The sequence below is a fragment of the Mesoplodon densirostris genome, chromosome X (assembly GCF_025265405.1).
Source record: "Mesoplodon densirostris isolate mMesDen1 chromosome X, mMesDen1 primary haplotype, whole genome shotgun sequence".
NCBI classification, from domain to species: Eukaryota; Metazoa; Chordata; class Mammalia; order Artiodactyla; family Ziphiidae; genus Mesoplodon; species Mesoplodon densirostris.
The window spans coordinates 123,998,811-124,020,173 of record NC_082681.1 but is presented as its reverse complement, the minus strand read 5'-3'; the positions used below and the strand labels follow the sequence as shown (position 1 = coordinate 124,020,173).

Sequence of the window (21,363 nt, the reverse complement as noted above, 5' to 3'; positions counted from 1 at the left end):
TTGCTGGATGTATCTATAGCTTATGCTCACTGGGTAAGACTTACGTGTCAGGCATTGTTCAGAGTTCTTTATGTGCACTATTTTCTACTTACCACAACCCTCAGAGGCAGATACTGCCATCTGTATTTTATCTATATTTTAAAAGGTGATGTTTAAATCGCAGTAATACTTCTCCTTCCCACTCAACCTGTTTCTGGTCTCCAGAGGCAACTACTTTCTTTCCTTTTCTAAAAAATGTTTATTTTTTTAACTGAAGTACAGTTGATTCACAGTGTTTCAGTGTACAGCAAAGTGAATCAGTTATACATATTTATATATATTCTTTTTCGGATTCTTTTCCATTATAGGTTATCAAAAGATATTGAATATAGTTCCCTGTGCTATTCAGTGGGTCCTTATTGTTTATCTGCTTTATATACAGTAGTGTGTATATGTTAATCCCAAATTCCAAATTTATTCCTCCCCTCCTTTCCCCTTTGGTAACCATAAGTTTGCTTTCTATGTCTGTGAGTCTATTTCTGTTTTGTAAACATTTATTTATTATTTATTTATTTTTTGGCCTCTCCACACAGCATGTGGCATCTTAATTCCTCAACCAGGGATTGAACTCATGCCCCCTTCAGTGGAAGTGCGGAGTGTTAACCACTGTACCCCCAGGGAAGTCCTATATCACTTTTTTAGATTCCACATATAAGTAATATATTTTTCTTTCTCTATCGACTTGCTTCACTTAATATGATAATCTCTAGGTCCATCCATGTTGCTGCAAATGGCATTATTTCATTCTTTTTTATGGGTAAATAATATTCCATTGTATGTATATGTGTGTATATATATATATAGATATACACACCACATCTTTGTTTATCCAGTCATCTGTTGATGGACATTTAGGTTGCTTCCATGTCTTGGCTGTTGTGAATAGTGCAGCTTTGAACATTGGGGTGCACATATCTTTTCAAATTAGACTTTTGTCCAGATATATGCCCAGTAGTGGGATTGCAGGAGCATATGGCAACTCTCTTTTTAATTTTTTAAGGAACTTCCATACTGTTCTCCATAGTAGCTGTACCAATTTACATTCCCACCAACAGTGTAGGAGGGTTCCCTTTTCTCCACACCCTCTTCAGCATTTATTATTTGTAGACTTTCTGATGATGGCCATTCTGACCAGTGTGTGGTGATACCTCATTGTAGTTTTGACTTGAATTTCTCTAATAATTAGCGATATTGAGTATCTTTTCATGTGCCTGTTGGCCATCTGTTTGTCTTCTTTGGAAAAATGTCTATTTAGGTCTTCTGCCCATTTTTTTATTGGGTTGTTTGTTTTTTTGATATTGAGCTGTATGAGCTATTTGTATATTTTGGAAATTAAGCCCTTGTCAGTCACATTGTTTGCAGATATTTTCTCCCATTCCACAGGTTGTCTTTTCATTTTGTTTACGGTTTTGTTTGCTGTGCAAAAGCTTTTGAGTTTAATTAGGTCCCATTTTTTAATTTTTGTTTTTGTTTCCATTACTCTAGGAGACAGATCCAAAAATATATTGCTCTGATTTATGTCAAAGAGTGTCCTGCCTATGTTTTCCTTTAGGAGTTTTATAGTATCTGGTCTTATATTTAGGTCTTTAATCCATTTTGAGTTTATTTTTGTGTATGGTGTTAGAGAATGTTCTAATTTCATTCTTTTACAGGTAGCTGTCTACTTTCCCCAGCGCCACTTATTGAAGAGACTGTCTTTTCTCCACTGTATATTCTTGCCTCCTTTGTCATAGATTAATTGACCATAAGTGCATGGGTTTATTTCTGGGCTCTCTATCCTGTTCCATTGATCTATGTGTCTGTTTTTGTGCCAGTTCCATGCTGTTTTGATGAGTGTAGCTTTGTAGTATAGTCTGAAGTGAGGACATGTGATTCCTCTAGCTCCATTCTTTTTTTAAAAAATACATTTATTTATTTATTTTTGACTGCATTGGGTCTTCGTTGCTGCACGTGGGCTTTCTCTAGTTGCGGCGAGTGGGGGCTACTCTTCGTTGCGGTGCGTGGGCTTCTCATTGCGGTGGCTTCTCTTGTTGCAGAGCACAGGCTCTAGGTGCACGGGCTCAGTAGTTGCAGCACGAGGGCTCAGTAGCTGTGGCTTGCGGGCTCTAGAGCGCAAGCTCAGTAGTCGTGGCTCACGGGCTTAGTTGCTCCATGGCATATAGGATCTTCCCGGACCAGGGCTCGAATCCATGTCTCCTGCATTGGCAGGCAGATTCTTAACCACTGTGCCACCAGGAAAGCCCTTCAGCTCCATTCTTCTTTCTCAAGATTGTTTTGGCTGTTTGGGGTCTTTTGTGTTTCCATACAAATTAAAAAAAAATTTTGTTCTAGTTCTGTGAAAAATCCATTGGTAATTTGATAGGGATTGCATTGAATTTGTAGATTGCCTTGGGTAGTGTAGTCATTTTAACAGTATTGATTCTTTCAGTGCAAGAACATGGTATATATTTCCATTTGTTTGTGTCGTCTTCCGTTTTCTTTCATCGGTGTCTTATAGTTTTCTGAGTACAGGTCTTTTGCCTCCTTAGGTAGGTTTATTCCTAGGTATTTTATTCTTTTTGATGTGATAGTAAATGAGACTCGTTTCCTTAATTTCTCTTTCTGATACTTCATTGTTAGTGTGTAGATATGCAACAGATTTCTTCATATTAATTTTGTATCCTGCTACTTTACTGAATTCACTAATGTGCTCTTATAGTTTTCTGGTGGCAGCTTTAGGATTCTCTATGTATAGTATCAATTCATCTGCAAACAGTGGCAGTTTTACTTCTTCCTTTCCAATTTGGATTCCTTTTATTTCTTTTTGTTGTCTGATTGCTATGGCTAGGACTTCCAAAACTATGTTGAATAAAAGTGGTGAGAGTGGGCATCCTTGTCTTGTTCCTGATCTTAGAGGAAATGCTTTCATCTTTTCACCATTGAGTATGATGTTAGCTGTGCGTTTGTCTTATATGAGCTTTATTACGTTGAGGTATGTTCCTTCTAGGCAGAGGCAACTACTTTTGACTCTTTTTACCTGTTTCTTCTGATATCTAATGTCTTATCTTAAAATCAATGTCTGTTCTACTTTTTCTTACACATCTTATTCTGATGTGTAAATTCTAGGTATCTTCTCACTTAAGAGCATGGGCTGTGATGTCCGTCTCCTGGCCCTAAAGGTAGACTTAGTGGGCCTACATTTCTCATTTCTGTCCATTTCTAGCCTCTGTGACTATGGGTATTTTGCTTTTCTTAGCCTCAGTTTCCCTTATCTGTGACATGGAATAATCTCTGCCTCAGAGGTTTGCTCTGTGGATGAAACGAGGAATGTTATATAAACATCTCTTCCTAGCACAATTCATGGCACATTGTAGGTGCTCAGGTATTCCCTCGTATTTCCTTTTGTGTTTCTAGAATCTGGCACCCGCTTTATTTTTATTATTTTATTTATTTATTTTTTTTGTGGTACGCGGGCCTCTCACTGTTGTGGCCTCTCCCGCTGCAGAGCACAGGCTCCGGACGCGCAGGCTCAGCGGCCATGGCTCACAGGCCTAGCTGCTCCATGGCATGTGGGATATTCCCGGACCGGGGCATGAACCCGTGTCCCCTGCATCGGCAGGAGGACTCTCAACCACTGTGCCAACAGGGAAGCCCCCGTTTTATTTTTGAAGCTCTTAAGCATTCTTGAAAGTCACCTCTGGATATCATTCATTGGGTGACTGCAGATGGGGAGTCTTTATGGGGCAGTTAGTTGTGGTCTCTGTTTTAGTTTGACACTGAATCTCAGAGTGATGAAATCTTTAGGGTTCATGTTATACTCCTCCCCTTGGAGAAAGGGGGTACTTCTAGTTCCTTATTCAACCTCTTATAAGGGGATCTAAGAATTGTTTGTTTTGCATTGAGTTGCATGTTTCAGGCTTTATTTGGGAGGAAGGAGAGTAGAGGCAACGAGCCTTTTACCTTTTACCTTTTTACCTCCTGAGTTCAGCTTCAGTTGAGGAGCGAGGCAGGAGTCAGACTGATGGTGGCCTGAATATCAGCTTGGTACCAGTAGAGCTGATTGGAGCACGTGTCTAAGATTTGTGACCAGAGGGCTTTAGACACTCATCTTTCCAGTCACAGGCGGGTGTGGACAACTCAGGCTTCCCACAGGAGTAGGAAGAGAAAATCTGCCATTGAGGCCAGGCTTCTCCAAAAATGACCCACCGTGCGGCTGAGTGTTCAAGCCTTATTGATAAGATGTGTTTGTCTCTTCCAAGGGAAGGAAAACCCTTGTCAGTGAGGGACTGGAGCCATGGGCCAGGCAGCCTCCCTCCACACGTGTCCCTCCTGAGCAGTAGAAGCTCCCTCCCTCTGAGGGGAGCCAGGGGCAGAGGCATGTGAGGTCAGCTTCCCAGGAGAAGCTCATGACCACTGGTATCCCAGCCATGGTACAGTTTGCTGTGGTTCAAGCCTTCCGACAGGAGTTAAATTTTTTTTTTTTTTGTACATTGGACATTTATTACAACTAATTGGCGATGTGATAAGATGTGCTCATGTGGCCTGAATATTGGTCACAATCACAACAAAGCTTAATCCAGCCCAGCAGATACAAATGAAAGTGTAAACTGTGAAGACATGTTTACATACATAGATGTATAAAAGTGACATTGAAACAACTGTATATCCTTAAAAAATATAGAGCCCGCTAGTGCCATTTTACCTCATTCAACTCACACTTTCATATGAGAGGTGGTATCTGTTTTTATATTTATGACTTCCAATAACTAGGCAGTGCCACAGAAGGGAAGGAAGCTGCCCTAAAGTTTGCTGCACTTCTAAGTGGAGGGAAGCAATAGGGGAGTAAAATAAATTTGGCTGTAACGAGCACCCTGGAAGGAATATTCGTGCTTTAAACAATGACTTATGCAACACTTTGTGAAGGGAGTAAAACATTTTCCGTAACATACTGTTATTAAGAATCCCTGGTAAGTCAACATTTCCATTTTATTTTGGGGGCATCAAAAAGAATACAACTAAGTGACTAAATGACTATGACAACAAGAAACTTATCTCAGGAGTCAAGTGTTCCTTGGCCTTAAAAATAACGTGCTTACTATTATGAAACAGCTGATCTCTGTTCCTCGTCCCAGGTCTGGAATGCCTAAGAAATAATTTTTAGTGTAAAACAGCATCATTCCCTTAGTCTTTTTGTGTATTCCCTTTGTTTTAAGGTGTTTAGTTTCTAATAAGGGTCTTTGGTATACATTTGTTTTTTTTCTAAAGTTTCAACATAGAGTGAAATTTTTATTCATTTGATATGTGACATGTCAATTCCCTTTATTCGCACATATACTAAAATGCACTAGTCTTTGGTTTCATAAAACCAGGTTTCACATAATTTAACTTTTTTGCCAAAGACAGTAATTAATAAATGTATATTGCCTGATTGTGTCATATTCATAGATACACATAATCAAGGTAATGATAATAATCTATTCAAGAGAAACAGACCTATAAACTTTAAAATAGCCAGAAAAAGTATCTTTCTTTTCCTGCATTCGTTCTAATTCGTATTTAAGTCCCTTATTATCACTTGTTTAACCAAAATTCCCTTTAAAAAAAGATTGTGTAGGCCTGAATGAAGCAGCTTAGCAGAACAGTAATACTGACAAGACGTCATCTTACACCATTAGCTAACATGGACATGAAGGCAGTGACCATCTACAGTGTGTGAAATGCCACAAGAAGTCATCAACAGGGGAGTAGAGTTATGTCAGTCCAATTTCTTCAAGAACGCTACGTGGGGTTTCAGCTTCTTTTGCATCCTCCTGTAGTAGATCAGCCTGCTCAATTGCTTTAAGGACATTTTTCTTGGATGTTTCCTGAACTTCTCCTCCCAAAAGAAACTCATCCAAAATAAAATAAGCCTTCTCAAAATTAAAGATGATATCAAGTTCACACACACTGCCAAAATACTTGTCAAGTAATTCCACGTAATGATGAATTATTTCCAGGGTAATTAGTTCATTGTCCTGATCCTCAATAGCACAGCAAAAATACAGACTGGCATATCATTTCTGCAGTCGAAGCTTTCCCTGACGACTAAAAAGCAACATAAACTGCATGGCGGCCGCGGGCCGCAGGCGCGGCGGGGCTCGGCCGGCGGAGGCGGCTGCTGAGGGGAAGCCCCTGTCGCTGAGCTGAGGAAGAGAAGCCGTGTTGCTGTGGGTAGAGGACCCGGTTCGCCAGGAGTTAAATTTGATGTTCCATCAAAATGGGATGATCTTAAAAATCCTTCTTTGAGGGCAACACCTGCTTACCATGTGAGACTTATTTAAGATTTGGACTATGTGCTCTCTGTGTATGTTTCTTTTGCAGGTTTTGTATTTTTAATACATTCTTAGCAAGGTCAGAAAATCCACGTCATGGTTTGCCAGGCAGTGATTTTGATGTTTTAATGTAATTTAATGTGTTATAATACTGTGTTCCAGTTCCTCGGAGGAAATACAAAGAACAGTTGTGAGCCAAGAGTGGTTTGTTGTTCTTAACGTGCTGTTATACCTTCTTTATTTTAAAAAGTTCAAAGTATGCTGAAAGTGTTGCCATAATAGGCTGCTCTGCTGTCTCTATCTAATTTTATTTATAAGAAGCTACAGAAAAAAGGCATTTTACTTGTTTATATACTTCCAAAAACCTGAACTGCTAACCCACAGAGATCAGAAATGGTTTCATCTTAAGTGATAATTTCTCCTTTCTGTTGGAGCTGAATACTACCTGGTTACATTTAACTGTTTTCCTACCATATTGGCAAGGTCGTTATTAAGTGTTCTGGAAATAAAAGGAATGAAAAAATGCATTCATTTTGGTGGCTTAAAACCTTTTCTTAAAGGTAGCAAAATTATTTTTAGTTTGGTTATTAAGTGATAAAATAATAAATATAAAATGCATTTATTCCTTTTTGTAGTTTTCTCTACTTGGTTTTACATTCTTTACGTTAAGGAAAAGATGACAGTGGCATTTATTTTCAAAAATAAAACAAAATAGGGGCTTCCCTAGTGGCGCAGCGGTTAATAATCCGCCTGCCAATGCAGGGGATACGGGTTCGAGCCTTGGTCCAGGAAGATCCCACATGCTGCGGAGCAACTAAGCCCGTGTGCCACTACTACTGAGCCTGCACTCTAGGGCCTAGGAGCCACAACTAATGAGCCCACGTGCCTAGAGCCTGTGCTCCTCAACAAGAGAAGCCACCACAATGAGAAGCACACACACTGCCACGAAGAGTAGCCCCTGCTCGCCGCAACTAGAGAAAGCCCGCGCAAAGCAAGGAAGACCCAATGCAGTCAAATAAATAAATTAATTAAAAAGTATTTAAAAAAATAAAATAAATGACAATGTTGATTCTTAATGTTCAAAATGCATATTCCTTTTCTTGCTTCTTTGGGGGTGTGGATGATGAATGAAGCCTTTTAAATAGCAGGGTATATATAGAATTTACCTTATATTTAGAATTTGAACACTTAAAACATGGCACTTTTCTAACTACTCTCATTATTTTTTATCCCAATTTAGGTTCACATCATTCCACCTTTCTAATTTATTCCTAATCTTAACCTGATATAAATATTTTCCTGCCTTATCATGAATTGGGTAACTGTCTTTAGATTGTTCAGTTAAATTGTACCCAGGGGCACCAAGGTTTGTTTGTCTTAGATTGCCCTGTCCCTGTAAACTCTAATTCTTTTGCTAATTCTTCCCTGAAAAGCAGACACTGTAGCAATTTGTGTGTGAAATCATAATTTTGGGGTGGAATCTTTGTCTACCATGCTAACTTTCCCTCCTGCTGTTTCAGCTCCTTATGAAGCTAGACAGCCCCTTGTCCAGCCTGAGGGACCCTCGTTGGGGGGCCCAGGAGCCAAACCCCTTCGGCATCAGGCTTCCCTTATCCGGGTAAGTGACGCCGCTGTGGGGTTATGCCAGTGGGAGACTTCGGGGGTATGGCTTTTTGATGGCCCTGTTTTTGTTTGTTTGTTTTGTTTTTGTAAGGAGGACATAAAACTGCCCCCTAATGCAAATATTGTACTTCTTGTTCTGTTGCTTGTGTATTTTCCTAAATCTTTTCTACTGTGTGTGTTTCTCCCCTTCTCAGTGTCTCTAGACTATCCAGGCTGGTTCTTAATCTTTGGTATGTCTAAAATGCCCTTCCACCTTTATCTGCTTAATCAGTAGGCACCTCCTTCAGGAGGCCTCTACTTTTTCCAAAACAGCCTATCTTATCTCTGCCTTATTCTTTAATATTACTTATTCAGTGCATAGTTCGCTATTGCCCATTTTGTTTTGTGCCTCCAGTTACACTGCAAGCTTTGGAAGGCAGAGGTGGTTCTCCTGTATTTTCTCTCAGTGCCTAGTTCAGTGCTGTTTGGAGAACAGTTATTTTACAAGTGGCAGCAACTAGTTTCCTGTTTGTAATCGATACAATATGGCAGAAGCACAAGTGATCTCCCAGTTTCTCCTGGCTACACCACAACTTACCAAATTTCAGCTTCCCTTTCTCCAGTGTTTCCTTTGGATAAAGAGCTCTTATTTTTTTCCCCCGTGTCTGCAACTGTTATCTTGTATAGTACCTCTGAGTCCTATGCTGGTGAAGTCATAGTCCCAAAAAAGGGTGTATGTGTATGTCAGCATGAGAAAAACCCTGAGAAAACTGGATTGGCTGTTTGATTCTAAAGACAAGAGGAAGTAGGGTGGTTTGTATAACATTTCAGTTGTCCAACTTAGGAAGAAGGATCATTTATGCTCAGAGAGTTCTCAAAATAGACGTCAGATAGTCCCATAAAGAAGTGGGCTGGTATTCTAGAAGAGAATAAACAAGGCAAAGGGAGGTTGAGGTGTTCACTTTATAGCCTCTGGGGATGGGTGGGGCTCTGTGTTAGGCGTGGTACAGAACTTAACTTCTGCGGTAGAACTCTGTGTACAAAGAATTTTCTTAAAGGTGATAGGTAAATATATATAGCCATATGCTGTGCATTGTGTATAATTCTTCCTCCAACTATCAGATCTAGGTATTGTTGTATCTCTTAGTGTAGATGAGGTAACTGGCCGAGAGAGGTCAAGTCAAATGGGTCTAAGGTTTCATTCATAACTAGTAAGTGGCAGAGCCAGAATTCGAACCAGGCCTGCCCAGTGTCAAAACCTGCTCTTTCAAATACTTTCCTATGTACGTTAGAGTCCCATGTTACAAGGAGACTAGGTTCTAGAGTTGCTGTATAAATAAACATAGGGTGTAGTAAAAATATTCCTGAACATCCCTTATTGGTACCACATTGGGGAGCCAAGATGCCATTCTCTCCTCGGTCCAGTAGAGCTCAGCTTTACCCCCAAGTTGGAACAGACAGTTGTTTCTTCAGCTGAGCCGCAGATGGAGTAGTTGGCTGCATTTAGAGGTCCTGTGGTACAAAAATACGTGTTTTTAAACATGAGAATCACACCCACTGTGGAGTGATGGTTACATTAGGAAAGGTATCGGAGGGACTGGGATTCATGTAAAAAATCTGTGAGGTGTGGCCATGCATGTTTCTGCAGAGTCTGCTCTAGTGCTGTGGAGACCACATCCTGAACTGTTAGAATGACGGTCAAACAAGCAGTAAATCCCGAGCCTCGCCATGGTTGGATGGGGCTCACTGGGCCCTTTCTGCGTAGCCACCTGGCTAAGATGGCCATGGGCTCTCACTTGGATTGGTGTCCTGGGACTTCTCTTCTAATCTCTAGGTCTGTTTTTCTGCTGGTAAACGTGCTTCTTGAGCGCTTCAAGCAACTAATGTTTACTAAATACCTATTAAGTGCCAGGTATTGTGTTGAGAATACAAAAATGAGGTATAACACATCCAGTCCCTGCCCTCATGGAGCTTATAGACTATTGGAGGAGATGGCCATTGATCAGACCATCACAAAGTAAATATATAATTATGGTATGTGGTGAGTGGAAATTACAGTGTGCTTTGAGGATGAAAAATGGCAGGAATTTAGGTCCTGGCCTTGGCAGCCAGGGACTGATCAACGAAGGCTTACAGAGGGGAGTCACTCTCGAGTTGAAAGGGAAAGGGTTGAACCATGTTAACTAGGTGGGGGGTGGGGCAGGGGAGAGCAGGCGAGAGGATAGAGGGAGCTGTGCATACAAAGATGTTTTCTATGAGCTTAGCACTTTATACACCTCTCTTGCAGTGCTCAGAGCTATCTTATGAGGTAATTCCTGTCATTATCCCATTTTTCAGATGACAAAACCTGAAGTATAAAGACCTTACTTAGTTTGCCTAAGGTCACAGCTAGGACCTGGTAGGGCTAGAGTTCAAACACTGGACATGATTTCCTGGCCTTTGTCTCAGGAACCGCATGGATGGTGATGTCATCTGTTAAGCCTAGAAGCCCTGAATGAAAAACTCGTGTTGGGAGTATTGAGGCAAGATCATGAGATCAGTGTTGCATATTGGAATTTGAGCCTTAGAGACAGCCAAGAGGAGGTGTCGAGGAGTTGGTAGAATATATGGGGCTGGAGCTCTGGGGAGAGCTGGGGCTGGATAGAAGTATTTGGCAGCCATTGGCCATTAGAAGGACTCATGGGATTGTGCAGAAAAGCCAGACACGTTCTCACCCAGGTCCAGGCAGACTCTGCATGCCCTTGGGCAAGTTCCTTCTCTTTTCTGTAACACAAATGAGCTGGAATGGATTTAACAGACCATTGTAATACTCTGCAGCAGTCTGATTCCCTTAATGTTTGTTTGGTGTCAGTGGAGGTCCCCCCTCCTGTTTGGAGCATTGCCTTCTGTTTAAGATGAGAGCAAGGGGCCTTTTTTGGGACAGCAGTCTGTGGTTTTCATGGCTGATGTGTTTTTCTTTCTTCAGTTCTTAGGTTTCCTTCTTACTCCTTTCAACTTGGTTTGGCTGAACTCCATGTCCCAGACAGCAAAATGCCAACCTGAGTTAGCCATGTAGATGAGAGGATGTAAAGTGGAAGATTTTGGTGGTAGGGGATTAATAGGGATTGGGTGTGATGCTAGGCTGGGCCGGGCTCACTCATTCCCCATGTTGCCACGTGCATGGGCTGATGGCAGCCTCGCTCTCTCCTAGCTTCCTCTGTGGCCTTGTATTCAAGTCCTTCCTGCCTGATTGGAAGAGGGGTGGCCTCTGGGAACGGGGGAAGGCTTTTAGGGACTCTGGGTCAGCAGTGTTGCAGCTCATGGGCTTGTCATTTCACAGGTGCTTATGTGGAATTCAGTCCCAGACATTGGAATGAACAGTCTTAATGTTTTCGGAATTTTGATTTTTTCGTTCAGGTGTTGGATGTTTTTCCCCTTGAAATTTCAGATACTGAGCACATCCTATGTTGGTGGGTGGTTGACAGTGGTGTGTAAAGAAATGGTAAATATTCTTTCCTGCTTCTCTGTCGTGGTGTGTTGATAGGTCATTTTGTGGTTTACTGTTCACAAGTGATCCTAACCATGTAGGTCACGTAGTCATTTGTGATATTGCTGGCGTGGGTTTAGAATTGACCCTCCTGCTCCCACTGTCCTCTCCTGGTTTGTCTCCTGCTTCTGTGACTGCCTCTTGCTAAGCTTTTTATTTCAGTTTCCCTCCTTCACCTGCCCCTTGTGTGTTGGGGATCCCTGGGTCTAGTTCTCACTCTGTTACTATTTAGCTACATGGAACCTGATGGCCACATGGTACCACCTGCCAGATATCTTCACTCGAATGTCCCACTGTCACTTTTTTTTGTTTTTTAATATTTATTTATTTGGCTGCCCCAGGTCTTAGTTGCGGCACGTGGGATCTTTGTTGCCGCATGCAGAATCTTCGTTGTGGCATGTGGGATCCTTTTTTTTTTTTTTTTAAATGATAGTTGCAGCATGTGAACTCCTGGTTGCGGCATGCATGTGGGATCTAGTTCGACCAGGGATTGAAATGGGCCCCCTGAATTGGGAGCACAGAGTCTCAGCCACTGGACCACCAGGGAAGTCCCCCCACTGTCACTTTAAACACGTCTTTTCCCACAAAAGCAGTTCTCACCCTCCCACCCCTGGCTCCACGCCCCTGGCACGTGGGCCAGCACACGGCTCGCTGTTTCTGATGCCCCTCCCATCCCGTCTGCCCATCGGCTACCGAGTACTAGCCATATCACTTTCTAAATACCTCTCTCCATTGTCCGTTTCTCTGCACTTCCTCAGGTCATGCTGCCCTCTGTCACCTAATCTACTCTTGTCAGCCTCTGACTCTTTCTTCCTGCTTCCACCACTGGCCTCTTCAAATCCGTTATCCTCGTCTTGGACAAAAATCATCCTAAAAAACACGAATGTGATCCTCCTGCCCCCTTGATTGAAGCCTGTCCCTCTCTGCCCACTGCTCCCAGCAGATCACCCGCGGCTCTTGGGGCGCTGGTGTCGGGCCCCTGTGCACCCCAGTAGCCATAGCAGGCCCCGCAGAGCTGCCCAGTGTTTCCCGCACAGTCAGTGTTCTCTGCGTGGGAACCTTACTCTTCAGCCTTGGTCTTGCCTTCCGGGTTTCCTCCTTTGTCTCAATTCATCTATGCTTTTTCTCCATTGATAACAAGAAGTGTGAGGACTTTCTAATATTTCTTGTACCTGTGAGGTTTCCATATTTTCATTCTTAAAAAGCAGTTCATTGCTCGTCCGCTCATTTATCTGTGAGGTTCAGCTGGAGGGATGGGCGTCTGATCTTTCTTGGTTTTCCATCCCAAAGGCAGCCAGTGTGGTCTGTTTGTTTTGTATTATCCCGGGAATGTTTTATGCGTATGTGAGCAAATACAAGTATTCTTATATATCTAATATATGCAGTATACCTTTACCTGGCTTTAGGGAGACTGGTTTGGGAAATGAAATATCCTTCCAGCCAGATCCCACTAAAAAATATCTTTTATTTTAAACCAAACACACTTACTTTTTAAACCCAAAACATACGTGCTGTGATTTTTTTTTTCTCTTTATGGAAGGATGAACTTAACAGTCTTTTGGGGCCAATTCTCAATACTTGCTGCTCTTCTTATTTCAAAGACAAAATAATGACAAACAGAATTTAGAGAACTTTATCACCGTGCCATTCTAATTGGGGGTTTGGCTATGTTTTCGGTGAAAGTTTTCTGATGAACAGGTATAGGAGGAGATGTTACACATTGGTAGCCAGCCACCATATAAATCTAAAAAGTCTGCAACTTGAAAAACATGTATTTAACTTAGTTGTATCCTTTTTCCCCTCATTCTCACTCAATCTCAATTTCTTGCCATGCCCCCCTACCCTGCCCCGTAGGTACTTATGGCCAGAGATGGGTACTGTCTGCTCCTTTGGTCCTTTTGGTGTGGTTCTAAATAGCAAAGACCGTGTCATGGGTGGTGAAAGAAATGAATACCCCCACGCTCTGTGTGTGGGTTGGTTTTTTTTTTTTTTTCAGTAGGGCCTCAGGCCTTTCCCCCTTACTTTGGACTCTTTCCCCTCGCCCCTTTTCTGCGAGCTCTGACTTTGCCCCCTGTGAAGCTCCCTGCGTCTCCTCCAGCACCGGGCCACTTCCACTAGTCCTCAGGTTGCAGGCCGACTCCGTACCGTTCTCCCGAGTGGCTGGAGCCCAAATACCGCCTAGTGATGATCTCCCTCCTCACTAGGCGGCAGCCAAAGCGCTTGAAGATTTTGGTTGCTTGTTTCAGATTCTGCAGTAAACACCACGCTGTTATTTTATTGGATCATGGGCTGTGAGCTTTCAAATACTGTTGTTCTTTAGAGCAATTAAAATTTTTTTTTAAATGTAAAAAATTCAAAAGATACAAAAGGCTACAGAGAGAAAAGTATCCTTCCCACTCTTTCTCCCAGCCATCCAGTTCCCCATCCCAAGGCACTTGACATGACCCATTTCTTTTGTATCATTAGAGGATTATTTTATGCAAATACAAGTGAATATAGGTATTCTTATGTAATTATATATAATATATGCAAAATATATAGTTCCACTTTTTTTACATGTGTGGTAGCGTACTATACATCTGTTGTGCACTTTGCATTTTTTTCCTTATCAATAAGCTTTAATAACAGTCTGTAAGAGTACATAGAGTATGTCCTCATCTTTTCGGTTTTGTCGAATGCATAGTATTTCCTTGTGTACGTCTGCCAGAAACCATGTAACCAGTCCCCTCTGATCAATAGCTAGGACTTGCAATCACAGTGTTTGTATATATGTAGGAATAGTTCCTAGAAATGGAATAATAGGGTGAAATGGCTACACATTTTAAATTTTTGGTAGAGATTTTCAGATTGGAGGCAGTGCCCATTTACACACTTATTAACAAATGTATGAAAGTGTGTATTTTCTCATACCCATGCAAACGCAGTGTGCTAAGAAACTTAGGGATCTTGGCAAATCTGATAAGTGAAAAATGAAATCTTGGTGTAGTTTTAATTACCACTTCTTTTGTGTGGTCGAGAGGAGGTCCTGGGCCCCTGATGCCCTTAGAGGAGGTTAGGGACCCCACTTCTTTTTCGTTCTGGAGTGCCCCAGGCCCAGTGGCACTGATTTCTTGTTTCTACCTTTATGGCAGTAAAGTTGAATTAGCTTATGGCTAGAGATTAGGGCTGGGAAAATTTTCTGTTTTAGGGATGGTAAATGTCAACACAGAGTGTGTGTGTGTGTGTGTGTGTGTGTGTACCTCTCAGCATTGCTCAGACAACTAAATTCTCTTCCTCTGACTGAAATGGAAGGGTGAGGGGAAAGCTGGGAGGAGGAGGAGGGAGGGAGGGACACCAGGGAGGGAGGGAGAGGGTATATGTGTGTTTGTGTGTAACAGGAAGAACTGGTTGATAAAATTTGTTGGAATGCACGTGACTTGTTCTCAGTTTGACATCTTGTTTTACCAGATTCACTCCCTATTTGATTTGAAACCCTAGATGGAGTTTGGTCATCTCCTAAGGGGTGAAAGGTTGATGTGTTCTGCTTCCCCAAATCTACCTAGAACACACAGATATCCCAGTGGTCACTGTTATTACCACAAAGAGGTCCTATTTTTCATAGCATCCAGCCTCTTTTTCCTACTTATTTCCTTCATCTACTTATAATTCTTTTTCAGATTTTTTATCCCTTATTTTTGAAACGTTTTATTGAATGATACTGAAATTTACTTTTCTCACTCTAAATCTTTTGTAGTTGTCGCTTATGGTATTCCCCAGGTGCTCCCCATGTACCTATACTTCTTAATGATTAAAGTGATGGCAGTCACCTGGTTTCTTCACTGGGAGACACTTCTACGTGAAAGGCAAAAATGTTCTGTGTTATGAGATGAGAATAGTGAAGAGATACTGGATCGTTGAAAGAAATGTGACTCTAGGATATAAGAGGAGGGTGTCTGGGATAGAGAGTGAAGGATGTTTATGGGACAAAGGTATTGATTGAGTAAATATCATGACTGATTGGGGTGCCGCCTTTAAGGCCTTTCAGAATCCATGCTTAGAGGCGGTGGGGAATGTAAGAATGGTAGGCTGGTACACATTAGGATTCTAGCATCCATGTGGTTAGACAGGTTGGTTAGATGATAGCAAATAAGCACATTTTATTTGTGGGGTCAGTGTTGCTTTTCCACCCCAGCTGTGAGCATTTCATTAAAGGCTTATGGTGTCCAGAACTTTCCTGCTAGTAGCTAGGGCCCACACTGATTTGGTAGACAGGGTGCCTCTGAATTAGCCTCTTGGATATAACTGAAAACACCCAGTTGAACTCCTGGTGTCAGAGAGTACTTTGTAAAGCTGGAAGGGAGTGTGGTGTTTGTTTCCTAGGACCCTTTGGTCTCATTAGATAGTGTGGTGTGAACAGGAAAGGCTCCCTTACAGGGGCACCATTTTACCCCTAAGCTCATCAGTATCCCCCGATCTCAGGGCAGCAGGCGGTGTCATGCTCCCGATCATGTGTCCCAGCAAGAGTCACTACCGACAGAGTGCTTCTCTGGACCCCGTGCTGTGCCGGCCTCTTCACTAGTCTGTGCCCTTTCGTCCTCCCAGCAGTCTTGATTGCAGGGTAGACTGCCTGCCAGATTGTGTTCTTGACTCATCCATTGGGAAGTACTTACTAAGTGGCCTCTGTGGGTCAGCCGCCATGCCAGCGTGCCCTGAGGATGACAAACATGGTCCCTGCTGTCGAGGAGCAGTCGAGCAGGGGAGATGGATGGGAATCACGTGATCCTGCCTCTGCATGTATAATGGAAAACTAACAATTGCCCTGAAGGCAAGAGAGCAGTTGGATAGCATATAACAGAGAAATCGGCCCTGGGGCTGGAAAGTGAAGGGAGGCTTCCCTGAAGAAGTGATGCTGGACTAAGCTGTGAAGGAGGACTTGGAGGAGTGGTGCTGGGACGTGACGAGAGGGGTGTCTCACGCCCCAGGAAAAGTCTGGACAAAGGGCATGCTTCAGTGTTGAGACCAGAATCTACTCTGACTAGCTGAAGCAAATAGGGATTTATAATAAGGAGTGTGGAGAGCCTGCCAACTCTTTGGAAGGACTGAAAATTCAGACTGTGTTCTGAGATTGCAGGAGCAATTCCCAAACCCCACAGCAGAACTGGTGGCTAAGGAAGCCGCGCCTCTGCCGCGAGCAGAGCTGTGGAATGGGGCAACTGCTGCCCTAGCTTTCGCCCTGGTGCCCCACCTGCATGACTAAGGCTGGCAAAGTGAACGCTCTGTTCCCTGCCTCTTTCACCGTGCGACTCGGTTCTTCATCTGTTTTCTGTGGGCATGTTTAGTGGAACCTGACTCCAGTGTGGCATTCTAGCAGCAGAGGTGTTCAGAAGGTGTAGCCTTTATGTAGCCGTTGTCTGCAGTGCAGGGCGTTATGCTAAGAGGGGGTGGAGCCCGTGTCTAGTGAGCCCTTGTGCCCTGTGTAGCATGGAATACTGGAAGAGGGCTGGTGTGGCTGGAGCCTGGAGTCGTGGGGAGGTGAGGCTGGAGAGGTACGTGGGGAACTGTTGGCTCAGAAGTGAAGTAAGTGACCGTCCCAGACTTGAACCCAAACCTGTCTGCCTCCAGAACCTGCACTCTTTTTTTTTTTCTTCTTTTTTTCCGGTACGCGGGCCTCTCACTGTTGTGGCCTCTCCCGTTGCGGAGCACAGGCTCCGGATGTGCAGGCTCAGCGGCCATGGCTCATGGGCCCAGCTGCTCTGCGGCATGTGGGATCCTCCCGGTCCGGGGCACGAACCCCTGTCCCCTGCATCGGCAGGCAGACTCTCAACCACTGCGCCACCAGGGAAGCCCCAGAACCCGCACTCTTTTTTTTTTTTTTTTTTTTTTTTTTTTGCGGTACGCGGGCCTCTCACTGCTGTGGCCTCTCTCATTGCGGAGCACAGGCTCCAGACGCGCAGGCTCAGCGGCCATGGCTCACGGGCCTAGCCGCTCCGCGGCATGTGGGATCTTCCCGGACCGGGGCACGAACCCGTGTCGCCTGCATCGGCAGGCGAACTCTCAACCACTGCGCCACCAGGGAAGCCCCAGAACCCGCACTAATGTTGCGCCTCCAGTCTGTAGCCTCACTCTCTAAAGCATTCCGTGGATTCAGCCTGAGTTCTTGGTGCATCTGTTTCCTATCTGACCTCAGGCTGCCTTGAGTGTTAAGGGGAGGACAGTGGGGAAGAGACAGGCAGCCTTGACCTCATCAGCAAGGATGGGACTGGCACGTTAGTGTAATAGCACCGGAAGCCCGCAGCCTCATCCAATGCTCTTCTAACTGCTGATTTCTTGCTTTCTCCTGCTCTTCCCCTCTAAGCGGAGAGCAAAATCCTGACAATCGTAAAGGAAAAATGCCCTTCTGAGCAGGAGATCTTGGCTCCTGGTGGAAGAATTGGAGACAGTGATTACTCATAAGCATTTCTTTTGTTAATCAAAATAGTGTTAGTGCCACATACTAAAATAACAGCACAGTGATTTAATATCTGTATTGTATGGCTCTCTACAGGATGCTTTCCTGATGCGAAAACATGCCAGATGCTTATAAGCAAAAGTTATGTGAGAAATAAGATGGTGCTCTGTCTGTATGATTTAATAGTTCACTGGCCAAAATCTGCAACTAAACTAGGTAATGGAGGGGGAAGTGGAAGTATGGGATATTTGTATCCTCAACTCAGATCCTCAATCTGCAGAATTGCGACAGTGTTTTAGGCATTACAGTGAGGTTAGTTCTTAAAAGGAAATGGTGCTAAAGGGTGGATGGATGGTTAAGAGGGAGAACCACGGAGCTCGCTGAGTGAATATACACTCTGGACTCCGTTCGTGTTCTAACTCTACCATTTACTAGGTGTGTGGTCTTGGTTAAGTCACTTCCCTTCCCTAATCCTCAGTTTCCTGTTCTGCAAAATGGGACTAATGGGACCTACTTTGCAGGGTTGTTGTGAAGATGAAAGTAGATCCTGTGTATTAGGTGCTTACAGTGTCTGGCACTTAATGAATACATGTTATCTGACATTCTCTGATGTCTGTGGTGATCATCTAAAAAATTTAGTTTATCATAATAAGCAGCAACTGTGCATTGCTCATTAGACTCAGAGATTCCTATAGTCTGGGCTTCAGCCTTCTAAACTGTTGAGATTAGATCCCTAAGTAAGTTTGGCAGTATTTGATTAAAGGCATCTTTGTGAATTTATTTCCACGAAGAAACTGGTAAAGTTGAATTGCTTTGTTAGGATTTAATTGTAACTAACTTTGCTACAGGTAAAAACAGAAGTTATTTATTTCAACTTCCAGCGAATCTATAATATTTTAAAAGAAAAAGAAAAAAAAAGTTTTCTTCCCCCTCTGATTTTATAGGTAAGGGAGAGGGCCCAGCCTTTACACTGTTGGGTGACAGTTGTTTGGTAAGTGCATCTAAACTTCAGCTCCAGTCATTATAGGAGGGCTCAGGTTAACCATTCTGTCTATGAATCAGAATTGACAGCTTGTCCCATCATTTGTTTATTTTATTTGTTCACTTATTCGCCAAACGTCTTTTGAGTGTTTCCCATGTGATAGGCACTTTTCTAGGCTCTGGGGCATAGCTGTTATCAGAATAGACAAAATTTCCTGTCCTCATGGGCCTTAACGTTAGAATGAGAGTGAGGTGGGAAACAGTATAAATGAGGCTATAGAGTATGATACGGAACAGTCGAATGTGAAAAACAAACTCGCAGAGCTCCACCTCCTTCTTTAGCTCCTTTCTTCATTCCTCATTTCCCAGTTTTTCCCAGTTTTACCACAGCCCTCTTTTCTCTTTGCTCTGTACTTCCTCCCTGAGAATCTCCTATCAAACTCATATTAACCAAGCATAGAAAGACAGCTGTAAAGATGCATCCACATGCTGTCCCTGAAGATAGTCTTCGTGAGCAATCAAATTAGAAAGTGTTTTGGGCTCAGAGCAGTCTCAGGTCATTAGGCGGTCAGATTACAAAAGGAAGGTGGCTTCATGCTTCGTCTTCAGTGCAGGAGTGGCTGTGCTGTTGGCTCTAGGCAGGTGTGCCTTTCCTTTGGGCCTCGCTTGAAGGGTAGGTTGGTTGGAGTAACAGCCGCTCTAACAAATACGCCCGCGTTTTAATGACTTCCCACAGCAGGTCTGCTTCTCACTCATCTCACAGATTGGCAGGCAGCTTTCCCCCACATGGTGATTCAGGCGACAGGGCTGCTTCTGTCCTGTGGCTGTGCCGCCCCTTCTCAGTGGACTGATGGGGACAAGCATAGAGGAAGACCATGGGGTGCTAGCCCTGCCTGGCAGTGGTGCAGGTCACTTGCGCTCCCACTGCATTGGCTGAAACTCAGTTGCATGGCTGTGGCTAATTGCAGGAAGGGCTGGAAAATGTCATTACTGGCTGGGCAGCCACTCGGTGACACCCGTACACCAGGCATGTAGGGCGTGAGTGGTCAGAGGACAACCACCATAAGCCCACAGAGAAGCACGGCTACCATTTGCTTCCCTGACTCTTCTTTTTTCTCTGCCCCATGACGGATCAATCCCGGGATCTTTCTGTAGGCAGCTTAATTGTCACGTGGGCTATGGTCTAGTCTTACCAGCCTGTGAGCCAGTCTTCCCCTTTAGGGTGGTTGAGTCTTCTCATATCTTTCCTCATGAGATCATGCTTTGATCAGTGGTCGCAGTATGGTGTTCTTATTTCTAAAAGGTCGTTGGCAGGGGAGGTATCCTCACAGAGTCACTGTGGGCTTGCTAGGAGGTTTTCCTCCCCCAGACAGTTTATTTGCTAAGCCACCAAAAGGATGTTGTTCTAACAAAGATCATCGCACCCTCAGGTGAAATGGCTGGACTCTAAGGCAGCATTGACAGGAGGCCTCCAGGGTGGGGTTATATTCTAAACAGAAATGTTCTGTGGTTGAAACAATACACACCCCCTTCTTAAGTTCTCCCTGACAATGCCTCCTTGCAATTCATATTTTTCATCTATGTTTGATTTTAAGATACTTCAGGGGTAAATGTCACCTTTTGGGATTTTATTAATAGTATTACTTTTTAATGAGTCTTTTGAAGTCTCTTTCATTATAAACAGCCTGTATTCCCCAGAGATAACAAGTTACAGTGCCAGATATTTGCATTTCACTTGAAACAAAACCAAGGGTTTGAATGTTTTAAATATAAGCAAATCTAATTCTCCTGTGTCTAGAGAAACTGTATAATGAACCATATGTATGAGGCTTAAGCACACAGATGCGGACGATTCTCTCTCTGTCTCTCTTTTTCTCTCTCTCTCTCCCTCCTTTTATATTTTCTTAAAAACACTGGTAGAGCTCAAAATTGGCACCAAGTAGCAAAAATCTCCACCCAGCCAAGCAAACCACTACAGCTGGAGTGGAACTGGGGCGCCTCTTGGGTGCACGTGGAGGTGGGGCTCTTCCTGGTTCCGGCTTCTCCTCAGAAGCCCAAGGCTCCATCGTTCCCCCGCCCCCATCTCTCAGTGCCTCCAGTCTTTGCAATTAGACATTCTCTCTTAGATGACCGATTTCAGGTCTTTGTTACGGTTGCCTTTTGGGTTCATTTGGAGGAGATGTCCCCCTAGCTGCTGCCAGAGAGGTCTCAAGCCACCATCCCGCTGCTGGAATGGGCCTTCATCTGGTGGGGGCCCTATGGCTTTTTTCTCTTACTCCCCTCATAGCCCTCCCTACCTCTGGGCCACCTTGACCTCTGGCCGGGGTTGCCGATATGGCCTTAATTGGTCTTCCGACCTTTAGTCTTCCCTTCCACTCTCCTCACTGAAGTGATCTTTCTGCAGCTCACAACTGATTATTTCATTGGCCTGTGTCATACTTACCTGTGGCTCCCGATTGTCTTCTAGATACAGTTTAAAGCCCTTAACCTGCTGCACC

General features: G+C 43.6%; 1 protein-coding gene across 4 annotated transcripts in view; it reads left to right on the top strand.

Annotated features, from left to right (window-relative positions):
• Window positions 1-21,363, top strand: part of REPS2 (RALBP1 associated Eps domain containing 2) — a 235,483-nt gene that overhangs the window by 87,935 nt on the left and 126,185 nt on the right. For all 4 annotated transcript variants that reach the window (XM_060087427.1, XM_060087429.1, XM_060087426.1 and 1 more), the window contains exon 5: window positions 7,850-7,947. In XM_060087427.1, coding sequence (XP_059943410.1) covers window positions 7,850-7,947 — 98 coding nt within the window. The remainder of the gene's footprint in view (window positions 1-7,849; window positions 7,948-21,363) is intronic.